Raw genomic sequence first — 25,717 nt, forward strand, 5'->3', positions numbered from 1 at the left:
GAACAAAGTTTTTTGTTTTTTATTGATTAATCTTGTTTCAAGGATTTCAAGTAGTGAATAGGAATTACATTGTGAAGTGATTAGTAGTTATTAAAGTGTATTTAAGGAGGATATTTTTCAAGAATTGCATTATATTTTTTTTTCATAAATTTCTTTTTAACTGCAAAAGATATATTTTGTAGAAGAAAAAAAATTATTTTCATTAAATTGTGTCAATATATTGTGTATATACTTTTTATTATTTTCAGATCTCTAAAAATATTCAAGAAATTTATCTTCTTTTCAATAACATTCAAAATAATTAAGATTTCAAATTATTTTTAATCATAAAAACTAGTTTCTATTTGTTTTACTACATAATCTATTTTTTTACAGCATCTTTTTCTTTTGTTTTTTTACAGGAAGATGCTTTTGTCTTTTAATAGAAACATTTTTCAGCAACTTTATTATATGCAAATGTGTTCCTACATTCAAAGAACCTGTAATTAAATTCTGATAAATTTTTTATGCATCTTTTGTGCCTTGAGAAGTGTATGTAATAAATCCTCTTTTTTTCTTTGCACAGTTATCTCCTTGGTGAAGGTGGCTATTGTTTGACCTCCATCCGAACAGCGCTTGGTTACTTGACGTCTCTAGCGGATCAGCTGGACAACCAGAGTTTTTCAACCACATAACAGAAAAAAGGAAATGTATATTCCTTTATCCCCTGCCTCTTTCATGTGAAAATGATGTCCTCCCTTCTCTTCTTGTTTAAAAACTTTTCTGACTTGAATCTTGTTTTAAAGATTGTCAGAATGCATTTAAAAATTCCATTTCTTATATGGCTATATTTTTATAAAAAGTTGAATTCTATGTTGCACCCAACATAAACACACCTACACATACGTTGCTATTTCATTAAAAAAAATATACTTCTTAAAACTTGAAAATTTTGATAGGACTTTGTGAAATTTAGCCCAAACTCTAGAGCCAAAACTGAAAAGCCACTGCTCAAAACAACGAGATATTATAAAAAGACTGACTGGGAAGCCATCAGGGATCTCATCAGGGACGCCCCATGGCAAAATATCTTTTCACTTCCTGCTGAACATTGCACAAATAAGACAACTGAATGTTTCAAAATGGCAATTGAAGCAAATTTTATAGCAAGCCCCACTCTCCCCAATGGTTTACTTCTACTTGTGCAGCTGCCATAGCGCAAAGGCAGCATGCGTACCGCAAATTTAACTGACATAAGTCCAGATCAAACAGACAGAAGTATATAGAAGCCAGAAATAACTGTAAGAAAGAAATAGCGATAGCTAAGAGAGAATATACTGAAACCACTAAAAAATGCATCGAAGCACAGAAATTAGGAACCCGCGACTTCTGAAAAATCTACAACAGTGTAGTAAATAATGGGCAATCAACAATTCCCCTACTATCCAACAATCACAAGGTTGTTTGCTCTGCAACTGAGAAGGCTAACATGCTTACCAGATGGTTTGCCTCCAACTCCACACTGGACCCTGCTAATCACCCCCTCCCTGACTTTCCTTTGCAGACAGACGCCACACTAGACGATCTAAAAATCACCCCTTCTCAGGTGCATGCTATCATAAGAAATTTTGACACTGCAAAAGCATGTGGACCTGATCTCATCCCGGCTGTGCTATTAAAAAAGTGCACTGCTGAAGTAGCACCAGTTCTCTCCAAACTTTACAACAAATGCCTTAATGAATCTTGCTTTCCTGCCTGCTGGAAAACTGCTTCTGTAGTACCAGTTTTCAAGAATTCTGGCGAAAGAACTGACCCAGTAAATTATCACCCCATTAGCCTCCTCCCACTTTTCGCCAAAATATTTGAGGCCATAATTAACCAAGCTCTAGTTCATCACCTTACAGATGCTAAACTTCTGACTGACCAACAATATGGATTTAGGCAAGCCCGTTTCACAGCAGACATCCTAACTGTAATCTCTGTCCAGTGAATGGTATATACGTTCAAAGTGGAGGAGGGTAGAGTGGTAGCTCTAGATATATCTAAGGCTTTTGACAGGGTATGGCATGAGGGTCTCCTCAGGAAAATTAGATCATACGGTATCACTGGTAGAATACTAAACATAATTAAATCCTTCTTAGAGAAGAGAAAAATCCAGTTGTCCTTGACGGTTGTACATCTAAACAATATGATATAAATGTGGGAGTGCCTCAGGGGTCTATCCTTGGATCTCTGTTATTCCTAATATTCATAAATGACTTCCCTGACAAAATTGTCTGAGATGGGTATATATGCTGACAACACCACACTCTATAACAGACACGACAGGAAAACAAATGAACACATATCTAAAGAAATGGCAGAAACACTAGAGGATGACCTCCAGTCTGTAGTGGAATAGGGACAAAAATGGATGGTCACATTCAATGCTGCCAAGACTAAACTTGCTTCCTTCAATAATTACAAGAAACCTTCTCTGCCACCAATAGCAATGGCGAATGACTCTTTATCTGAGAGTACATCTGTTAAACTCCTCGGCCTAACGTTCACAGGAAACAGAAGTTGGAACAATTACATTGAGAGTATTGCCAGGACCGCTGCGAAGAAGGTGGGTTCTCTCTACTGTGCTAGAAAGCTACTAACGCCCGAAAGTATCCTATACCTCTATAAGGCCACCATTTGCCTATGTATGGAGTATTGTTGTCATATTTGGGCTGGTGCATCTGCCACTAGTCTCTTGCTCCTAGACAAGGTTCAAAAAAGAGTCGCCAATCTGATAGGTCCTGAACTGTCATCTAATCTTCAGCCTCTGTCCCATCGACGAAATGTTGCATCTCTCTGCCTATTCTAAAAGTACTTTAACGGTGAATGCTCTGATGAACTGCATGCAAGCACTTGTATCCCCACGACGTAAATACCCCTGACAAACCCGAAAAGCAGTTAAATCCCACCCCTTCAAAGAGGTCCCTAGATGTAAGAGAACCTTCTACTCCAGTAGTTTCGTCACCAGAACAGCTAGACTTTGGAATTCCCTTCCGGTCCCTGCTTCCCCAACTGTACTGACATGCAGAAGTTCAAGTTGCTGCCCAACTACTTACACAGTGCCCCTGATGCTTATGTCCCTGATAGTAGCCCCCTACAACAAAGTGGCAATGTGCCTTGTTTGGGGTGAAAATGTAATAAAAAAAAAAAAAATAAAATAAAAAAATTTCCAGATGACGTTATCAACCACAATTAGGCTTCTTTCCTCTATTTTCTTGCCTGGCAAACAGACTCACAGATGCTTCTCTTTTAAATGAGTTTATAACCATCATAAATATTTTAATTACTAATAACTTTTTTGTACATTTATGAATTTTATTTTTAGACTTAGGTGAAAGAAAGTATTTTTACAAATAACTTTTTTGTTGCTATTGTTCTTAAATCTGTGCATTTTTTTAAAAAATTATTTAAAAAAATAAATAAAATAAAAATGTATGTTGATTAATCAAACAGACCCCCACCCCCTATACATATCTCGTATCGATGTTAAACCTTTATATTTAAGAATAATAACAAACTCATAAGTTATTGTGAAAATCTTTCTTCAAAGTTTGATTTTTATACAAATATGTCTCATCAATCCTTCCAGATTATTTTTATATTCTCTATTTTAGTAAACAAATTTACTGAATCATTACTTCCACCATAAAGTTTTTTTTGTTTTTACTTCCTAAATTTTTTTTTTATTTTAATCTTTACTTTTAGAAATTTGAAATAATTTTTTTTTTTTTTTTTTTTAAACTTGGAAGTTATTTTAACATGGAAGTTTTGATTACAAAATTAAAAACATTCTTACTGGCTCATTTCGCATGATTTAAGTATATGTGTACTGGGAGACCAAGGTTCAATCCTTTATTGAGCCATATGAAAGACAAAAGAAATGTGGTACTTGATGCCTCTTTACTAAATATTCACAATTATAAGATGGAAATCAAGTGTAATTGGAATAATCTTGGAAAAGGATTGGTGCCTCTCCTACATGTGTGTAGTAGCCAATGAAAAATGAAGCTTGGGGTTGTTCAATTTATTTTATAATTTTTATATATTATCTCATTTATAATCACTGGTATTTCTTTAAAGGTGATTGAATTCGTTTAGTAACTGTGATAAAAAGTCAACCACATATGCTAAATTTGAAACAGAAAAAGGTGTGGGTTTGAAACTATTGTTGTTCAAAACTGCTTTAATGTCTTCCTTTAATGAAAAGAGTTATTACAGAATTTAATCCCTCAAAATTGTAAATATGACATTTTATTCACATTTTAGTTGATCTAATGCAAAAAACTACTGATTAAAAAAAGACACACTCTATTTAAAAGTTCTTTTTTATTTTAATTATTTATTGGAATGCTATTATCAAAATGGTTTAAAGATAATTATTCGAAAATGTTTGAACAAAAATTGCTTTCTTTACATTAAATCAGCTGTATTACAGAATTGAGAAAATCCTAACAACAAAAAAAAAAAACCCTGCTTTTTATGGGTTCATAAAAACAATAATTTATATATATTCACTCATTTTTAACTTAGATTTCCAACTATTCACATATTCTGTATCTAATGTTAAAAAAATTGTTGCCTGGTGTTTGCCAATTAAATGCTAGGAGCAAAGTGTAGTATCTGTTCTGATGCTATACTTAATCTTTTCTGTTTTTGGTCAATAAAGGAGAAATCTATTATATGATTTAGTTGTAATTGTTGTCCAAATCCAAAATGCCCCTCTTATGGATTTGGACTTTTACTTAAATTATGAACTGTGTCTAATTCTGTTCCCTTGGGAACGCAAGTAAATAAGAACATGTTAATTTTAGGAAGAATTTTGTTCTGATAAACAACAAAGGGAGTAAGTAAAGAAACGGAAAGTTTTCTAGTTGAATGGTCACATGATGAACTAACTAAAAAATAAATCTTCCGATTTCTGCATTTTTTTGTAGGGAACAGTTTTGTAGTTTTTAAAACCTTGATCACAAATAGAGCTATTACTAAAAGATGAAATGAGAACTTTAGCAATTCTTATTTCCGGAGAATATTAAAAGCAGAAAGCAAGAAATCTTTGCTTTCTCTTTAATTTGTTTTATGTATTTTCAAGGTTTAGGGTTTCTGTTTTTCTTTTTAGATTTAAATCTAAGTGATCCTGCAAGGAAGCTGATAAAAGATTTATTTTTTTGAAGAAAAAAAAAAAGTACTTAGAATTAAATTAAACCTGGATTAAGAAAATGCATTAAAAAAGCAACATATTTGGCTGTTTCTAAAATATTTATTTCGAATTTATACAAAAATTGGAATATTTTTATTTAATAAATCTTGTCAATATTTTCTGCCTTCTGTAGTTTTCAAATTTTGAAGCACACCAAGTGTATTGTATAAAAAAAAAAAGAAAAGTGAACTAATATATATATTTGCAGTCAACGTAATACATTTGATGTAGATGTTCTCTTTGGACCTTGTGTAACAGTGGCTTGTAAACCTTTTTGGTAAAGATCATTGACCGTTAAAATTATGTACTTCTTATTTAAGAAAACTGAAAATAATTAAATAACACCAGTAATTGTTTCATTAAATTTAATGATCAATCTTATTTAATACCATTGCTTTTTAAATTTTCCTAGTTTTTATAAAATCTTTGGCTGAATTACCTTCCTTGCCAAACAATGATTTGTTTCTGTTCTGTTATTTTATATTGAAACATTTTATATCAAAACAATTTTTAATTTTTGTCCTAATATATTTGTGCTTTTGTTTTTTTAAAACTGATCTTGTGTCTAACGTTGTCCTCTAAGTAGGCAAGTAAATAGGGACAAAGTAAAATGACAAGTGTTTATGTACAGTAAAAAAAAAAAGAAGATAAATTAAAACAAGAGTTGTTGAATTTCAAAAGGAATTAAAGTTCATTTTAGGAAAGTGAAAAAATTGTAATATTATAAGCAAAAGGTGTAAATCGCATCACAAATGAGAAACACAAGAAAAGCAATCACAATAAAAAAAGTTTTCATTTGTAAAGCTAATTATCATATGAAGTTAACATTATTTTTCACAATTTTTCTAGGATGCAGAATTAATAGATATACGTTTTGTTTTATTCTTATTATAGTTTAACACAAATAGATATAATGTAAACCCTATAAACATTGGATTCATATTTACGATAAGAATACGTGAACATTTTTGAATTTGCTTCCAGAATTACTGGAAGTCTAAATGATTGTTAACGGGACCAAACTTTACAAGTAAAATTTTTTTATTCGGAATCAAATGATGTAATTAATATGATCCCCTTTTTTTCTCAAAGAATTTACAATAATGTCTGTTTTAAAATAATGGAGTGTTGAAGTAAAATTTATATATATATATACATACAAGACTTTTAGCGCCTGTTAAAAACTAGCAAATAATTATAGCCCTCTTGACTTACTAAATTGATGGTTGAATATGGTTAAATTTGTTTTTATTAAATACTAATCTCTATAAATCCATCGGACAGATACCATAATACTTAGTTTACTGCACTTTATCATAAAGGTCCATACAAAATTTCAGTCGGATCTGACCAGAAGTTCCCAAAAAGTGGGGTCTTGGATATGGCCTTAAACTATATCTGATGGTGAGCTTGCAGGCTTTGGGGAGTGTGGAGCCATCCTTTAATTGGCATTGCTCCCAGGTCCACTCTGACCCGGAGTGGTAGTACCTGTTTGGGTCCCAACTATGGGTTAAATAGAAACCGACTTAAGAAAACAAATATATTCTATTAAAAAATTTTTCTTCAAAATCATTAAATAACCTGAAAAGGGTTGATATGCCATAAAACAAAAACAACCAACCAACACACCCAAAAAGTGGAATGGATTGACAGACTAAGAAATGCCTATATTTCTATAGATCTATAAAAGTGAGAATGTATGTATGTGTGTGTATGAGAGAGAGAGGACAATTCTCAACCTATATACTTAACTAATTTTTGATCTACAGACTTGAAATTTAGTATATAGTGTATTCAGAAATGTGGAAAACTTTTTAATCCGTTTTCATCCAGAAAAAAGGGCTGCTAATAGGTAAAAATTGAAAAATTGGTACTTGGGGGTAATCAGATTTTTACCTGTTTGTCAGCTGTTTCACAAATGCGCATGAGTGAATTGTTCAAATGACAGATTCCTTATGTTAAGAATAAGTAGGTTTGAAAACATTTTTTAAAGAGTGTGTCAAGCTGGCCTAATGGTTATCATACTTGACTCACTGTATTTAGGTTTTGCTTTCAATCTCAGCAAGAGAATTTTTTTTTACTTACAAGAAGTGAACTGTTTAGAAAAAAACAATACTCATATGGACATGTCTCAGTTTCTGTATGAATTAAAATATTTATGCATATTTATAACCAGGCAATGCCTTCTAGTATATATATATAACTTTTCTGCTAAAAATTATGAACTTCTTTATTTTATGATATGAAATAAAGATATAATGCTTTTTAAAATTCAAATCGATATAATTTTTTTAAGAATTTATTAAAATTTTGTTAAAATGTTAAGGTGCATGTTTGCTATTGATCAGCCTTATCAAGAAATTATTTATGTATCATAATTAGTATTCCTAATTGTATTACATTTAGCATTACAAGGGCTTTTTATGCCAAATTTGTTGCAATCTTAACCAATACTTTTAGTCTATAAGTGTTGGAATTTTTATTATTACCTTACCCTTCTCCCTCAATGACTCCCAAGAGCTTTTCATGATAAGTATAATATAGTATAATAATAACCAGTATTTTTTTTTTATGGACTTAGTGATTCTTGTTTTTAGCATTACAAATATTAGCTTCTATGGATTTCTTTACATAAAAAAGTTGGTCACATTCAGCTATCAGTTTGTAAAGAATTTAGCAATTTTCTCCACAGTAACATTGCAATTAAGTGATTTGTGTGAAATAATTTTTACAAAGAGATAAATTCAAATGCTTACAAGAAAAAAAAAAAATCGTCATCCGTCAAGCACCGATTGCTTGTTTTTTTTTTTTTCTTTTAAAATTCAGTTGATTCCCCCCCCTTTTCTACTTGTTTTAGCAAACAGCACTTTCATTCCGTTACTTTTTTTTCTATCAAATTCAAAAGTTTCTGCTGTGATTGTTCCAAAATATCGTACCTGTTCTTCATGTCATAATGAAAGCTGCTTATATCATTTTTTAGTTCTTGGATTTCGTCTGCAAAGATAAAAAACATATATAGAAAATATTATATAACATTCTTGGGGTGGAAGACAGATGTAGAATTGAAAAAAAAAAGATATTTTTAAAAAGTGCTCAATATAGGACATACACAGAGCAAATATAAATGAGAAGTTTCCTATCTGGGTTTCATCAAACTAGGTAAACTTCTTATTCGAACATGCACACAGTAAAATATAAGAATATATTTATGCTAATTAAACAACACAGAGGCATTCTATATTTCTCAGAGGAAATGAAGGTTAATTTTTTTGTAGCTTAATTGCAAATAATATATATAATAAAATTCATTGCAAATTATATAAAATTTATTGCAAATTATATAAAAAAGGAATCAATAAAATCAATTGCAAATAATATCCATCTATATATATTAAAGGCAAAACGGTTGTGCACATTTTTGTATGTCCAAGAAAAGCATTTTTCGCCAGGGTTCTCGACGCGGTTACATTTATTTAGAACTTTCCTTATACTTCATAGATTATAATATCTACGATTTGCGAACGGACGTCGTCTCTACATTTATTTTAATCGACTTTTAAAAATTCCCTCTATTCTGTCCTTTTGCGAGTTAGTTTTTTTTTTCGTATAACTAAAGCAAAACTAATCGAAGCAAAATCATTTATTGGCCTTCTCGGCCGGGACGTCTAGAAAGGCAATTAGCTTTGATCAATTTGGGAAAAACCCTTCATATCAGACAATTGCTATTCATTTGGACACTGCTTTTGTGGAGAGCTGGTTTTCCCAAACATCGTGGGAAACAAGTAAAATGGCAGAAAGCGGGAAGCTTAACTGGCCTGCAGCCAGATGTTCATTTCTGCGCCTACGTAAACTCATTCATTTAGCAAGTTAAGTTTTTAATTGACGTTGCTAAATTTGAATGCTTTTCACTTCCTCTTGCGTTGTAGCACAGCGGTAAGATGTCAGCTTTTCTTTCACTTTCATTTTCGCCTTCACACCACAAGTTCGAGCCTGCCTACCTAATATCACTTCTTTTTTTTTTTTTTTTTTGCTCCAAACACCCAGGCAACGCCGGGCACGGCCGTTAGTCACATATATATATATATAAAAGCGAAAATGTGTGTGTGTGTGTGTGTGAGTATGTTTGTATGTCCGCTAAAAACTTTCGCCAGACAAAAAAAATTGACAAATTTGGTATCATATTAAAACTCGAACCTCCAGGCAAGAAATATTGAATGTTTGGCCCAAACAATCAACTCTAAGTTGGTCAGCTGGCCGTTTTTCTGCAGGGGGGGGGAATTGACATTTTAACGTTAAATACTATGTAATTCTTATAATAAATTGATTCTAATGATATTTATACATATTTAAAAAAACACTGAGTCATATCACGTGACGTGACGTCAGCAAGCTGTAATGGTGGCTGTTAATACACACAATAACTGCCTAAATCTAAAACATTACATATAGACGAGTAGAAAGGGAAAGGTGGGAGGCATAATGAGTTAATCAGTGTTTGTTTCACTACACTCTTATATTTACACATTTTAATATTATACGAAATGTGAGTGAATGGATTTGATGACATCCCAGGCATAAATCCGCCTTATTTTCGAATAACGTTTGTTTCTCTAAAGCTTGAGATCCCAGGTATAACCTCCCCCTTATTTTCTTAGTGAGAGGGGGGGGGGTGAAAAATGAGACGGCTTGAATTTAAAGAACAGATACTACACTTTGATCTTAGCCAAAAGACCAAGTAAGAAAAGATGCATAATATATATTTATCGTATATTAAATTGAGACAAGATGTCATATTCCAAACATCACACATCGCTAAACTGCTGATTCCAAATTCTGAAATAAAAACATTATTATTCAGAAATCCATTCTTAGTATTGGGAGGTTATGTTTTTTATATAATCTTGAGAAGTATTAAAGTCAATTGAATGCTGAGACTAATACTACATTAAGGAATTTATATGAAAGTATTATGTACTAGCAGATTACCTGACGTAGGTGGAAATACATGGAATGTTTCCTAGCAGAATACCCAGCATCGCCTGGGATCAGATAAGATTGGTTGGTATTAGCCAAATACCTGGTGTCGCCCGGAATTGGATTACATAGTTGGATATATGTACTAGCAGATTACCTGGCATGGCCCGGATTTGGATGAAGTAGGTGGAATGTTTCCTAGCTGAATACCTGGCGTCGCCTGGGATCAGATAAGATTGGTTGATAGATGTACTAGCAAAATACCCGGCGTAGCCCAGGATTGGATTAAATAAGTGTATTTGTGTTAGCAGAATACCTGGCGTCGCCCGGGATTTGATGACATAGATGGAATGTTTCCTAGCAGAATACCCGGCGTTGCCTGTGATCAGATAAGATTGGTTGATATATGTACTAGCAGAATACCTGGTGTCGCCCGGGATTGGATGACATAAGTCAATAATTTTGCTAGCATCATACCTGGTGTTGCTCAATATTGGAAGAAATTGGTGGATATATATACTAGCAAAATACCTTGCGTCACCCAGGATTGGATGACATAGGTGGATATATTTACTCACAGATTACCCGGCATTGGATGAAAATAGGTGGAATGTTTCCTAGCAGAATACCTGACGTTGCTCGGGATTGGATAAGATAGGCGGAATGTTCTGTAGCAGAATACCTTGTGCCACCCAGGATGTAATGAGACAGGTGTTAATACATACTAGCAGAATACATAGAATCGCCTTTGAATGGATTAAGTAGGTGGAAATATAATGTGGGTTAAATTATGAAAAATTATTTTCGAAATTAATAGCATATCCAAGAATTATGGGATTCAATGAGATATGTAAAAATATATACTAGAAGATTACCCGGAGTCACTCGGGAGTGAATGAGATACATGCAAATGTATGCAAGCAGAATACACAGGCATATGGGATCCAATGAGATAGATGCAAATATATACTAGCAGAATACCTGGCGTTGCCTTAGATTGGATGAGATTGATTGAAATATATACTAACGGAATACCTAGCTTCACCCAGGATGTACTGAGATTGATTGAGATATATACTAGCCGAATACCTGGGATTGAATGGAGTAGGTGAGAATATATACTAATAAAATTCCCAACGTTGCTTGGGATTGAATGATATAGATGGAAATATACAGAAGCAGAATACCAGACATCGCCATGGATTCAACAATGCAGGTGCAAATAAATACTAACAGAATACCTGGCGTTGCCTGGGCATGAATGAGATAGGTAAAAATACAGAATAGACGAATACTTGGTGTCGCTCGGGATTGTATTAGATAACTGCACATATACACTAGCAGAATACCCGGCGTTGCTCAAGATTGAATAAGATAGGTGAGGAAATTTGCTAGCAATATCCTCGGCTTCGCCTGGAATTGAAGGTAATAGATGGAAATATATATTAGCAAAATTCCTGGAGTTGCTCAGGATTGAATGAGATAGGGGCAAATATATACTAGCAGAATAATCAATGTCGCTCTGGATTAAATGAGAGTGGCAGAATATAAAGTCTGTACCGTAAATGGCTTAGACAATTTTCTATCTAAAAATTACTTCATTTGTCAAGCGATTCTGGATATGGCTTAAACAGTTTACGATCTCAAAATTAGATTAATACATATTTATTGTTGGTTTTCTATGAAAATTTACTAGGACAGTTTCTTTAGGGAGTAATCTATATTTAAAAAATTTTTTTTTATGTTGTTATCCAGGAATGATGTGATGGTTGTAGTGGTGGGTAGGAAGAAGCATGATTATGTTAATTTTAAGCGTGCTCTTGCGTGTTCTTTTGCGGATTGGGTTGGAGAGAGTAATGTCAGTTTTGTGGTAACAAAAAGTATGTGAAATTGTTTCATATATGTATTTAAATTACCCGTCTTAGTGTAGGTAAAATTATTTCAAGTATGTGTTGTATATTACTCGTCCTTTGCAAAGGTAAAATTGTTTCATATACATGCTGTAAATTACCTAGCCTAGGTAAGATACAATTATTTAATATATATGTAATACCCATCCTAGATAGGTAAATATTCTTTTGCTCGAAATAGCAAATGATACATAGACATTAAAAAATCCTCTCTCCTAAGAATAACAAATATATTCAAAATCAAATTCAATTTTCTCATTGTTTATATGGTCCCAAGCAACGCCGAGTAGCCCCGCTAGTATATATATATATATATATATATATATATATATATATATATATATAAAGGCAAAATGGCTGCGCATGTTTTTGTACATCCAGCAAAGGCTTTTTTTTGCGGGGGTCTGGGTGGGGGTGGGGGGGGGGTTACTATTTTTTTAGAACTTTTTATTTACTCCCTGGATTATAATATCTATGATTTGCGAAAGGAGGTCATCACTATCTTTTATTTGGGCAACTTTGAGCGAAATTTACACTATTCTGTTCTCTCGTGTTTTTTGTATAAAAGTGAAACTAATCGAACACAAAGTCAGCTTCCCAATTCTACTGCCAGAGACATCCTGAAGCAATTAGCTTTGATCACTATGGTAAGGTTCTTAAAAAATAGTCTTTAACCTTTTAGTTTCATCTTTTATATTTTTTTAAGATGTGACTTTTTTTTTACTGTAACAATGAAAATGCGGCGATAGTTGTAGAGGAATTGTAAACAAAGCTGATAACATTAATAATACAAAATGTAGTCTTTACACAACTATTAAGAACCAACGATATTGATAGTGAGAAACTGTAAAACAGCGCCGACAAGTTTTCAGATTTTTTTTATTGTGCAGGTATTTAAAATTATTGAAAGTACCTTTTTATGTATATATATTATATAATGTGCAGAAAATGTTGATGGTGTACAGAATAACATACCAAAAGTTGTGCCAGCCTAGTTGGTATCTGCCCATAGGAGCAGAATATATGGGTTACTTAGAAATTGACCATCAGCACTTAATATATTGTGAGCAATGGACAATATTTCATGGTCTCTTAATATCCAAGCCTCAAAATGGCGCACCAATATCGTGAAACAATAGCCAACAACATTCATCATGAAACTAGACAAACATTTTAGACAAGACTGTCTTTTGCATGAAACAGAATCAGAAAACAAGTCTGCTGTGGAAAGAGCCCAAAAATGTTGCCAAAAGTCGAAGATCTGCCATTACAAAGAATTAGAAGAATGGGCCAACAATCTGCATGCTATATATTTTTTGAGTGAATTCAATTAGGACTATATAGATAATGAAGGTTCTTATAGACTGGCTGAAAAGAGGATTGCTCCACTATGATCAGGAGAGAATTTTAATGGCTGCCCAAGAAAATGGCTTAATGACCAATGCTTTTAAGAAGATGAGTGGTCTCAGCAATGACAAGTGCAGGTTCTGCTACACAGAAGTAGAAGCTCTGCTGAGAATTTAATGCAACACAATGGATTGTGTAAATATCTCCACTCGACGATCTGTAAAAAGTTTAATTTTGAATGCAGCAGCAAGTCCTGGGAACATATTTCCGACCGTTCTTTCTAGTATAAGTCATACACAATCCATTATGACTATCTAATTCCTACATTTATATCTAGAAAATGAAGCTATTAAACCTGACATATCATCAGTGAATTTCATTGCATCTGATAGAATGACCCATTGAACTAAAGAAAATTAAAAAAAAAAAGAAAAAAAGAAAAACGACAAATTAGCAATATTGATTAAAATAAATATTTGTGTAACTGATACTAATTAGGATGATGGAATCACATCAACCCTTTTAAATCCAATCAAGTCTATTACATTTACTTTTAATATTATTGCAAAAATTATGAATCCTGTCCTCTCTATACAGGAATTGTTTACAATGTGTATTTGTGTTTTTATATTAAATACTGCAACATTAAATATTAAATACAGACATCAAACCTGAAATATCAGGTTGACAAGAACATTCTTGCAGTTTTTAACTTAAATTCAGATGAACATATCTTGGCTCACACAAAAATTTATTGATTGAAATAAGCATCATCAGAATCAACACATTTTTGCCAACACAAAATAAGTGTAATTATGTCAGTAACATAAAAATCTTGCGTTCTGTGGTGATGAAGTCGCTGAAGGCATTTTTGATATTGTTCAGGTTTTTGAAGCATTCTCACACAGAAAATTGTTGTGATGATATAAAAAGTCGTAGCCAAGAGGTGAGAGGTCTGGAGAGTATGGTGGATGAGGCAGAGTTTCATAGCCCAATTTGTTCAACTTCTGTAGGGTCGGTTTAGCAACATGTGGTTGGGCAATGTTGTGGAGTAGGATTGGGCCTTTCCTGTTGACTAATGCTGGGTGTTGTTATTGGAGTTTCTGATCCATTTTATCCATTTGTTGACAATACTTTTTCGGCGTAATGGTTTCACCTGCATTAAAAAAAACCTGCAATAGATGAGACCGGTCGCAGACCACCAAACAGTCAGCATGACCTTTTGTACGATTCTGGCTTCAGGAAGTGTCATGGAGCTTCGTTGGCATCCAGAGCTGAGCATCGCCAGTTGTCATTAAGAATCCACTTTTCATTGCAAGTTACAACCTTGTCAAGAAATGGGATGTTCTTTGTGCATAAAAGAAGGGAAGAGGACACTTCATAATGGTGTTTCTTTTGATTATTGTTCCAGTCATAATCAAGCAATCTCTCTCAAGTGGTTGGAAATTGTTGTATATGCTACGGATAATTTTAGAAGCAAGTTCTCAAACAGTTGTGCATGGATTAACTTCAACTAAGGCTCTTGATTGATCTTGATCGTTGTCAACATTCAATGGCTGACCACTATGCTCATCAGCTTCAAGACTTGTTGCTGCCACAAAATTTGTGCTGTGCGTTCAATAGGGGTTTCTGGGCCAAATGCTTCATTGATATAGTGAGCTGTTTTAGCAACTTTTCAGCTTAGCTTAAATTGAAATAAGAAAATTGTGCAAATTTGTTTTTCATCCATCTTGTATTCCATGTTCTGAAAAGAGGACACAATTGTTATAGAAAACAATTGTAATTTAGATACAGTGAAGAAAAGGGCTCTTTAAAATGATGTATGAAGTAAAGGTATCATACAAAAATGTCTTTGAAAATACATCATTTGAAATCAAAATTAAAAGTTCCACAAGAACCTTTTTATCAACCTAATACATACCTTCGGTAACTTCATTTTGTCTTTGAACGTCCAGAATATAACGTTGAATCACTTCGACCATAACACTCTAAAACAAGGTAAACAATATGATTAAAGCAAAAAACTTTTTATGAAAGATCTGAACAATATTCTACCAAAATTATCTCTGAGAAATTATCTATAATCTTATGAATTTTTTTTTTGTATTGATAATCATATTAAAAACACTTTTTTTCTATTTAATTAAAAAGAAAATACAACTTTGTTATATACGAGTCGTGAAACTTCATTTATCTGCAAAAGATCTAGCTAATTTGTATATTCTTTTAAACATTCATTTTAATTAATTCCCTATTAGTTTTTTCGGTTTTCTTATGGGATGACCATCTTTAATTAACTCTTCTGTGTAATTATAGTCATGCAAATATTCTACATGATTTATACTTGTGTAATATTTACATAAAAAGATTATAGTAAACACAAACCTTTCTATACATATTTTTATGTATGCATATATATATTTGTTTAAAAAATTTTGCTTACCAAACTCCTGTCAATTTTTTGTCTACAGGCATGAAACTTAATATATAAGGTATTTGAATCCATGCAAAACTTTATATTTGTGTTTTAGCTGGGGAAAATCTGTGCAAAAGCGTGAAAGTTAAATTAAATTTGTCAGGTGAAAGTTGAACGACGGTATTACGAATATGCATGTGTAACATAATAATTATTGGTTCAGGTTTTAATTTTTAACCCTGCAGCAAACAGGTCTTCATAGCTCAGACATTATCATCAAAGGAAAAAGTAAATCATAAGCTAAACATTTTAGTTTCGATTCTCTGTGGTGGCACACGAGTCATTTTTTAAAACTTTTGAAATCATTACTATATATTGGATCCAATATAATATAATAATAAATACAAAATCTGCATTAATCAAAATATCATGTTTAAGCATATTTTATGACCGGGCAATACCGGGCGGCCTGCTAGTATATATATATATATATATATATATATATATATATATATATATATATATATGGCACAATCATGTTGACACACCAGTTTTTATTAGATCACTGAAGTTAAGCATCATTGAACCTGGTTGTACCAAATGGAAGATCATTTGTGAATACCAGGTGCTGTATGTTTGAGGACGTTAACACCCCCATGCAAGAAATGCAAAAACCTGTTATCTTCCCCGATTGGGATATACAAGTGACTGCGGACCACTTGTGAATTACGTATTTCCAACCAAGGGTTAGTGCCAGTGCTATACTATGAGAAATCCAGAAAATAATATGATTAAGAGCAGGCAACATCCTAACTAGATCCATTTTATTCACCCACTTAACTTTATGCAAGATCGTCGTTTTTTGTTTTTTGTTTTGTTATTTTATCATGTGGGCCCCATGTGTGTGTGTGTGTATATATATATATATATATATATATGTATATGTATATATACACACACACACACACACACAGATATGTCCGAGTAATGGTCTCTACCAAACTTCTGTCAATTTTTCATCTACAAACTTGATATACAGGGGATTTGGAACTAATTTGATTCGATCTTTAGCTGGTAAAAATAGATGCTAAGGAGTCAAAATTGAAACTTGGCAAGTGTAAGTCAACTTAAAGTGCTCTTCTGCACATGCAAAAATATACATTTATATATTTTACATTATTTTTAAAGTTTGTATGTGTAAGAACATAGTACGTAATAAATAAAACTGGAGAGCTATATGTTTTATTTCAATTCTAGCTGATGGCATCCAAGTCATTTTTTTTTTTTTTCACTTTTGAGATCACTAATATATATTGGGTACAATATAATAATCAATAGAAAACTATTTTGATTAATGCAAATTTAGTATTTATTCTTATAAATATGAAATCTGCCTTAATTAAAATATCACATTTAAGCATATTTTACAACCGTGCAACGTTAGGCAGCTCGCTAGTATGCAAATAGATAAAATATTTTTCTAAGTAAAAACTAACAATAAATCATTTGTTTTATATTCATAACAAAATCCAAATGTTGATCTTAAAAATATCAGTTCTATTGTAAGCAACCGTTTCGACCATGTGGAAGATCCAGATATTTATACACACTAGTAAATTCTCATCAACATTATAGCAAAAAAAAAAAAAAAAAAAAATGTTGAAAGAAATCTTATTATAAGACGGAGATAATCTGCAAAGTGTGTAATCAATGTTTTATCTTGTACAGAACGTGCCCTGTTTTGGAATCGATATAGAAAAAGAAAGCAAAAAGAAGCAAGTAATATGACCTGGAGGTAAACGAGAAGAAAACTAGTTAAACATGAAGATGATTAGATCAGCTTACCAAAGACTATGATAATTGGAGAAAATTGGTTTGTGGTATATGCTCAAAGTTAAGTAACAGTGTGTTGCTGATGGTCAAACCAAACTGAATTAACTTGTATGAAATATTGAATGGTGTATGTCTGAATAGGCTTGTTTGCATGTGCAGCATCTAAATAGTAGTATGCTTATCTACTGTTGTACATACATAATCACCTTTCATAGACATTTAAAAGGAAAAAAAAGATTGTAACCAATCAGCATCTTTGTTAATTAACAAATTTAATGTAGCTAAGGTAAAAACGTTCAGACATTATCAGTTTTAATTTAATTTTGGAACAATTCATTTTATGACATCCTGTCGATTTAAAACATCACAATTTTAAATACATTTTTAAAAGTTAAAGAATTAAATATATAACTGAATTTTCTTTCTAAGGCAGATTATAACAGTTTAATTCTTTGTGAAAGAATAAATATTCTATCTGCTATATTAATAAAATCATTTTAATTTTTCCTCATTAGACTTCTAACATAATGGGAAAAACTTCAATGCTCACCACTTACAGCTACTACTAAAGAGTCTTCAGAGTCAACAATACATAGATTTTGTCCCCATATCCTCCAAATACGCAATCCCACTGTGAATAGCAAACATATTTTTACTCTGATAAAATTCAGTCTTCTCACGAAACTTGCGATCATCACATGATTTTATTCATAAGCTTACTTCTTTGTATGGAAAGTAAAATTAATCAGCTTCTTTAATAATAAAATTTACTAATACTACCTTAGTCTTAAAAATGAAATTAAGAACCGCCCCCTGCTTTTTAATAGTTTAACGAAATACAGAATAAACTGGAATTACAGTTCACTATACACATTAACATTGCATACATTCTTCAGAATAGGAGATTGTTTAAATGAATACCTCAACATTGATGCCTTCTATTCTAACAGCTTCTTTTCTTAAAGTACTCCTGTTTCTTTGAATGTGTCAATATGCAGAAAGTTAAATGTAATGTGAACAAATATCTTGCTACACAACTCTCAACTTGTGAGTTATATATATTTTGAATCATTAATAAAATTCAATCTTTTCTGCAATCTAATCTTATTTAATATAAATAAACAGCACTCTACACCTGACTTGACCACCAAGTTTCAATCATTAACGCCCAGCAATCTTTATTTTATTGACATTCAATGATAATCACTCCAAAATACAACATACAAATTTTTCAATAATGAACATGCTTCTCTTTTGGTACTGTCCTGATTTGGGCTCTGATGATCCCCTTCAGTCCAGGAATAATCTAGGGATTGTTCTAAGAAATTATCTTTGGGATAATTTCACAGATTAAACTCTACAAGAGTAAGGTTAGATAAGTGTGACCCATTCAGGATCATATGTCCTACTGATAAAACAATCTCTAAAGTGTCCCTGCATGTTAAATCATAAAATAGAATTCCTTACTTCGTAAGTCATTTCTTCAATCTTCAAATGACCGTGCTCTTGAAAATCATGACTCGTATCTGCAAAACTGCTTTCAGAAATCTGAAAATAAATTTCTTCCATAAAAATAATTCTTAAAACCTTTTTGATATTTTTAACTTTATACATAGAAAAACGAATGTGTAAACATGTGCTGTGCGGCATGTTTTACTGATGCATGTGAGTGGTAGATGTTGCAGTGATAAATGTTGGGCTAAAAGAAAGGGGGGGGGGAGGGTGCAGAGAACTGAAAATATCACTAATTGAAGTCACACCACCCAAGTAATATTCTCTTTATTTGAAAAAGTAAAGTGATTCATTTAATGAGAAAGTCACACTGGGATCGATCTTTGTGGAAAAATGATTTTCCAGATGAAATTCTGATGAATTGAAACCATCTGGATGTTGTCTTCAACCGTCGAACAATGATCTTAAACAAAAGGCCAGAGTTGAACACCTGAATTAGGCAATTGGTTTGAGAGCGAGCAATAAAGCGGTTGAGCGAGTGTGCATCTTCGAAACTTATGTCTTTTGGTCGGGTCAAGCAAAAATCTGCAAGTCTATCATTTAATCAAGTAGACTGATACTTCTTATAAACTGTAAAAAAATAATAAACTTTATTTTTGCTTGGTATGAATACTATTATTCATTGCAGCATTGATTAGCAGATAAACGAGCAACATTGGCTCAACACAATGTATAGGGCAATCACAGCAGCACATTCTGACATATATGTAAATATAGAACAGGTGAAGTAACAAGGTCAGGTCAAGTCAAGAAAAAGTCAAAGAAAACATAAATGATAAGCCTGCCTAGAGATAGGTTAGTTTGAAAGTCTATTTCTAAAAGCTGTCCAGCACATGGCAGCATTTAAAACGGATGTTAAAACAGATATAATGATGATATAAATAAAAACTGCACATCTAAACATGCACTCGGCTGCATGTTTTTGTGACATGTTGCAGGTTAGAATCTTTCTTTAACCAAAGGAAAAAGGTGGGGTACAGAGAATTGAACGTATATCTGATTGGAGGTCAGCCACCCAAGAGACGTTTCCATTGTTTGAAACAAAATAAGTACCTCATTAAATGCGGAATCTATTTGAGTAAAGCTTTGAATGGGAACTTTTTAACTGTTTTCTCTATTAAATATCTCGAATAGTCAGCTTCTGGATGGTTGAATTATGACTACTGAAAAAAAAAATCAACATTTAAGGATTTTGGTCAGGGGTGAAAAAAATTTGAGATAGGAGTCTGGCCCCCTGGTGATGAGACAGAGTTAAAGTTGGACGTTCGAAGAGACAGTTGTTTTTTTTTTAAGGCTCATAGTAAGTTGGGTCGATATGCCTCTCTGGGCAAGATGGGCTCTTGGCTAAAGGATAGTGTTGATGACACATATTTTGGCTTCATTAGGCAAAAATCTAATTTGTAAGTATGGCCTAGTTGTTTATGAAAAAAGGATGGGAGCTGGTTTAACAAAGGAGAGGAATGTTCGTAAAATGTTTGTAGGTATGTATGAATTGACAAGGAATGAATGTTTGTAAAATGTTTGTAGGTATGTATGAATTGACAAGGAGTGAATGTTCGTAAAATGTAACTTATCTTTTGGACGATGGAGAGGGTTAGGGTCGGCCGGTCATCCTGCTGTCGGTGATGCGTGTCCTGGCTTGTAACTGGAAAGCGAGTAACTTCTTTCATCAGCGCTACAAGCCCGGTGTCTTCATCTTCTTCCCCTCCTCTCTTCTTTGGTTTGTGTGAATTAGGCATTGTTTAGAATTGAAGGCGTTTGGCCCATAACATGAGAGCGTAGTCGGCTTCAGTTCACTGGTGCCTTATTTCTTTTTCTTCTTCATCTCTTTAGGTCGGGTGGGAGAATCCGTCCGTGCGTTCACTGATGCAGCAGGACGAATCTCCTTTTCACACTTTTTGGTCCTCTCATTTTATAGTGGCAAACCGGCTCCCAGCGACTGTGATATTTGAGGTGTTTATTTTAGGCGAGGAGCTCTGCCATTAGTCGATAATTATTTTGTGGTTATCTTATTTTTTTCTTCCCAAGCGGAAGCGATGCGTGGAGCCATGTGCAAAAGACGATTTTTCATTTTGTCTCTCATGGTGGATGCGTTAACACCCGGTTCGCTGCTAATTCTCACCATGTTCCCACTGTGACACTTATGTCACCCGCGTGTCGTCTAGTGGTGGAATGCTCCCCGATTGTTGATCTCCGTGTCCCCTTGATGAGAATGTCAGCGGCCCGTACCTGAAAGAGACTCGTCGAGTGCTTCTGCAATCATGCAAAACAAATTAAAAAGACAAGTCGATATTTGTTTGTTTTTTCTGATTCAAAATTCCTTGTTATTCATAAAAGGTTACAATCGTTGTTTTGTACTTCGCTATTAAGTTAGGGATTGGCCGTTTGTTAACTGCAAAGTTCCTTCTTTTTCAATAAAAACTAAATAGCTACGTGACAGGGTCAATCGATGAGGCAGTCAGCTTTTTCGCTCGTTCGAGCCCAGGGGAGCAGATCTCTCTCTCTGTGTCTGTCTGTCTCTGTGTGACTTGTGCTCAAAACTCGCTGCTTATATTGTGGAGGCGGGAGCTATATCTTCTTCTTTTTCTCTCATTCGGCCCTTTAGCCAATCAGGATGCTGGAACCGCTGTCACTCAAATCTTCACCAGGCGGCCTATGCCCAAAAAAGGGGCTGTTTCTTCTTCTTCTGTTGGCAATTGAGTAGAATAGGCGGACCCCCAATCTCAGCCGGCGTGTGCCTAATGGAATTTGACGGGCCATTAAAACTAGAATGGTCTCGTTCAATTAACTTTGAGGGATCATAAAAATGAACCAAATCCAATTCCACAAAGGCCACGTGTCTTTTCAATAGAGGCCACTTACCCACCAGGGAGCAGCCAACAATGGTCGCTTTGTAAATTGGAATTTCATTCGTACCCTTCCTTCCACTCACGTATCGGGCTGTCATGGTTAATTAGCATTTACAGCTTTCTTGGCCAAAAGAAGTATCCTTCACACATACCATTTTGGCCATATCTACGTTTTTTTCCTTTTTATTTTTTCTCTTTTGTTTACAACTGGTTTTTTTCTATGCCTGTCGTCCGCCCCACCACTACCTCTTTTCTCGGTCGCCTGTTACCTCTCTCAGTGTCTATCCCGTTGGGTGCATTTAGCTTGCAATTTACTGCACCTTCGAACCTGTCTCACCCACATAAGTTTGCTATTCAACCTAAGAATACGAGCACTATTTTAAGCTCCACTGAAAAATAAACTTCTATTAATTGCTTTAAATTGGAGTAGTTTTTATTCAGTAGAAGAAATCCTCTGTTGCTGCACTGACTGATTAAACAACAACCTTAGACGAATCCAACGAGTGAGACGATCATGGCCTGTGCAGTGAACACACACATCCATGTTCATGTATATATGTATATGTAGTTTGTAGCGAGACGGAAAGAGAGAGAAGGAGAAACACGAAGATACACACAGCAGAGAGAGAGATATGGATAGACAGAGATAGGTAGACAAAAACTGAACAAGAGCCAGAAAAGGGGACAGAAAAATGAATAGCCACATACAGAGAAAATAGAACGAACACATAGAGGGAGACTGAGGAAAACGGAGAGACTGAGGAATAAAGATAAAATAGACAGAAAATATAGAGAGATTGGAAAACAGAAACCGAGAGAGACAGAAAAAATGCAGAGATAGACAAAGGTTGAGAGAAAGGGGAAAATTTGAAAATCATGGGCATATAAAGAAAGACGAACACATTAATACAGATGGTCCGATAAAGACTTAGAGAAATAAAGAAAAATACAGAGATTGACAATGAGAACAGTAAGAAAAAAAAGAAAGACACCGGAAAAAAAAAAGACGGAACAAAATACTACGCAAAAGAGAAACAGAGTAGGGGCAAAGACAACGACAGAAGAGAGAGAGAGAGAGAGAGAGAGAGAGAGAGGGGGGCTTACCACGTAACACTTGTTCACGTTGGTGTTCTTTCTTGGTGCTGTCATCTTTTTTGTTTCCCGTTCAAACTTTACTGTTTTACAATACGTTACCAAATATCGAACGAGTGAGAAGACAAAGCGAGGAATTGCGAGCATATTAAACGGAACCGGAAGAGTAGAACCTTCGCCAATGTATTCCATAAAGAGCAACGTGCGCGCGTATTTCCACTCGCAGTCAGCATATTCCTGTGGAAAACGGAAGAACAAAACAGCTGAATGGTAAAAACACAAATAAGCAAGTGTCAACGAAAATGTAAAAAAAAATATGTCCCTATTTTATGAGTGGTACACATCAGGGGCGGCATTTTGAGAGATTCAAAATAGAAAATAGAAAAAAAAAAATAAAAGCTAACAAAAAAATCGGAATTTTTACTGAAAAGGTTGTAAAAAATCAGAACTTTTAGAGGTATCGGAATCAGAAAAATGTGTACCTATTTTACGAGTGGCCCATGTAAGCGGCATTTTGAGGGCGTAAAAATAGAAAATAGAAACAATAAATAAAAGCTAACAAAATATCTTAAATTTTATACCGAAAAGTTTTTTAAAAATCGAAACTTTTGGAGGTATTGGAATCGGAAAAATGTGTCCCTATAATACGAGCGGCACATATCAGGGGACGGTATTTTGAGGGGCTAAAAATAGAAAAAAATAAATAAAAGCTAACAAAAAATTTGTAATTTTTTTACCGAAAAGGTTGTAAAAAATCGGAACTTTTGGAGGTATCGGAATCAGAAAAATGTATCCCGATTTTACGAGCGGCCCATGTCAGGGGAGCAGTTTTTTGAGGGCGTAAAAGTAGAAAATAGAAAAAATAAATAAAAGCTAACAAAATATCTTAAATTTTATACTCAAATGTTTTTTTTTTAAATCGGAACTTTTGGAGGTATTGGTATCGGAAAAATGTGTCCCTATAGTAGGAGTGGCACATGTCAGGGGACGGCATTTTGAGGGGTTGAAAATAGAAAATAGAAAACATAAATACAAATAAATAAAAGCTAACAAAAAATTTGAAATTCTATACCGAAAAGGCTGTAAAAAAAATCGGATCTTTTGGAGGTATCGGAATCAGAAAAATGTGTCCCTAATTTACGATTCCAAAGCCGATTGTTTTGAATTTTTAATTTCATTTTTCATTATTGGTGCTAGTGATAAATATTTATTGTTTTTAAATTATCACTAAAACTAAAATGATAATAACATGAGAATACGATGTAAATTTATTTTATTTGTAAAACAAAGTTTTTAAAAAGTTGCATAAATTCTCTAGGTAACCTTTCAAAGAAAGCAGTTGGTTTACATATTCCAAAAAATGTTGAAAAATTAAACAAAACATTTTTGTCAAGAAAAAAATACTTTCAAACATCACTGATAATTAAATGATACAACGGAAAATAAGCAACGGAAAATACGTAATTTTGGAATTGTAAAAGCATTAAGCAAGTACGGAATATAAATCGACTGTAAACAGATTTTATGATCGTCATATCAGGGAATATAATTTTAAATGGGAACTAAGCTCTATACCTCAAATACTATTTTAGTGACTTTCTATTTGATAGTTTAAATACTGTCGAATTTCTGTCAAGTTTCGAACAATCACAGAGTAATTGTTTTTTTTTTAAACTATTAACAAAATTTTATAATGACTAACATATTTATGATTAAACCGAAATTTATTATGATGAATTAATTCTGGTAATAGGATTGTAATTTTTTACTTTTTTTTTTATTTATATAGTAATTGTAAAAGATAATACAAGAAAAATCTCCTTGAAACGCGTACCTAACAGAAAAATCGACTTACTTGCTTTCAAACAAGAGTACATATTTTAAAATATTTCTTTGAGAAGAATGGTCTTAAACTCTATCTTCAACTGACATTTATTCCGTAGATGCCTAATTTTGATACCTTGCCAAAATTAGTTCCTCGGTTTCTAATTTTCTTAAATTTAATTAAATTAAAATAAAGATATAAAAAGTGATTTTTAATGTTTTTGATTCATTTAGGATTTTATGTTTTAGCTTAAATTAGCCGATGGGTTTTGTCCGATCCCCTAGGTTAGCATGGGTGTCCGGCGTTGCCAGGGAGTTTGGAGGTGTGTGTTGAGCAAAAAAAAAAAAGTGGTAGTAGGAAGGCAGGCTCGAACCCGTACCATGAAGGAGGAAAAGAAAGAAGGGAAAACGTGACTTTGCTGTTACGACCACCGCCAAACCGGAAGTGGCGTAGGTTTAATTAAGGCCAGATAATCGAAAAGAGGGGATGACTTTCGAAAATATCGGCGAAAAAAGCGACACCTCCTGGTAGAAAAGTGTCTAGTTGAGGGTGAAGAAATTAATGTTTTTAGCCAATTTTTTGGTATTTGTCGTCTAAAGGGTTAAGCTTCAAAACGATACTGATCTTGTAAAACTCCGTCGCCTTTGTCGAAAGTTTTAGACAGACATGCAAACATACATACATTTATATATTGGTAGCTCAAATTTTCGACCCAAACCGATTAAAAAGCTTGCCCTATCT

General features: G+C 33.4%; 2 protein-coding genes across 3 annotated transcripts in view; one reads left to right on the forward strand and one right to left on the reverse strand.

Moving 5' to 3' along the window:
• The window catches only part of LOC145242809 (VPS9 domain-containing protein 1-like), an 86,777-nt gene extending 83,564 nt beyond the window's left edge, over positions 1-3,213 (forward strand). For both annotated transcript variants that reach the window (XM_080105947.1, XM_080105977.1), the window contains one exon: positions 566-3,213. In XM_080105947.1, the coding sequence (XP_079962073.1) occupies positions 566-674 (109 nt within the window). In that variant the 3' untranslated portion in view covers positions 675-3,213. The remainder of the gene's footprint in view (positions 1-565) is intronic.
• Positions 3,214-7,951: 4,738 nt separating this feature from the next.
• The window catches only part of LOC145280649 (short transient receptor potential channel 7-like), an 84,797-nt gene continuing 67,031 nt past the window's right edge, over positions 7,952-25,717 (reverse strand). Inside the window, exons 14-17 of the mRNA XM_080132171.1 lie at positions 23,164-23,388; positions 19,166-19,246; positions 15,371-15,437; positions 7,952-8,212 (exon numbers count right to left, since the gene is read on the reverse strand). Of these exons, the coding sequence (XP_079988297.1) occupies positions 8,088-8,212; positions 15,371-15,437; positions 19,166-19,246; positions 23,164-23,388 (498 nt within the window). The 3' untranslated portion in view covers positions 7,952-8,087. The remainder of the gene's footprint in view (positions 8,213-15,370; positions 15,438-19,165; positions 19,247-23,163; positions 23,389-25,717) is intronic.

This window comes from Euprymna scolopes, chromosome 1, assembly GCF_053919585.1.
Source record: "Euprymna scolopes isolate OS-2025 chromosome 1, ASM5391958v1, whole genome shotgun sequence".
In the NCBI taxonomy this organism is placed as follows: domain Eukaryota; kingdom Metazoa; phylum Mollusca; class Cephalopoda; order Sepiida; family Sepiolidae; genus Euprymna; species Euprymna scolopes.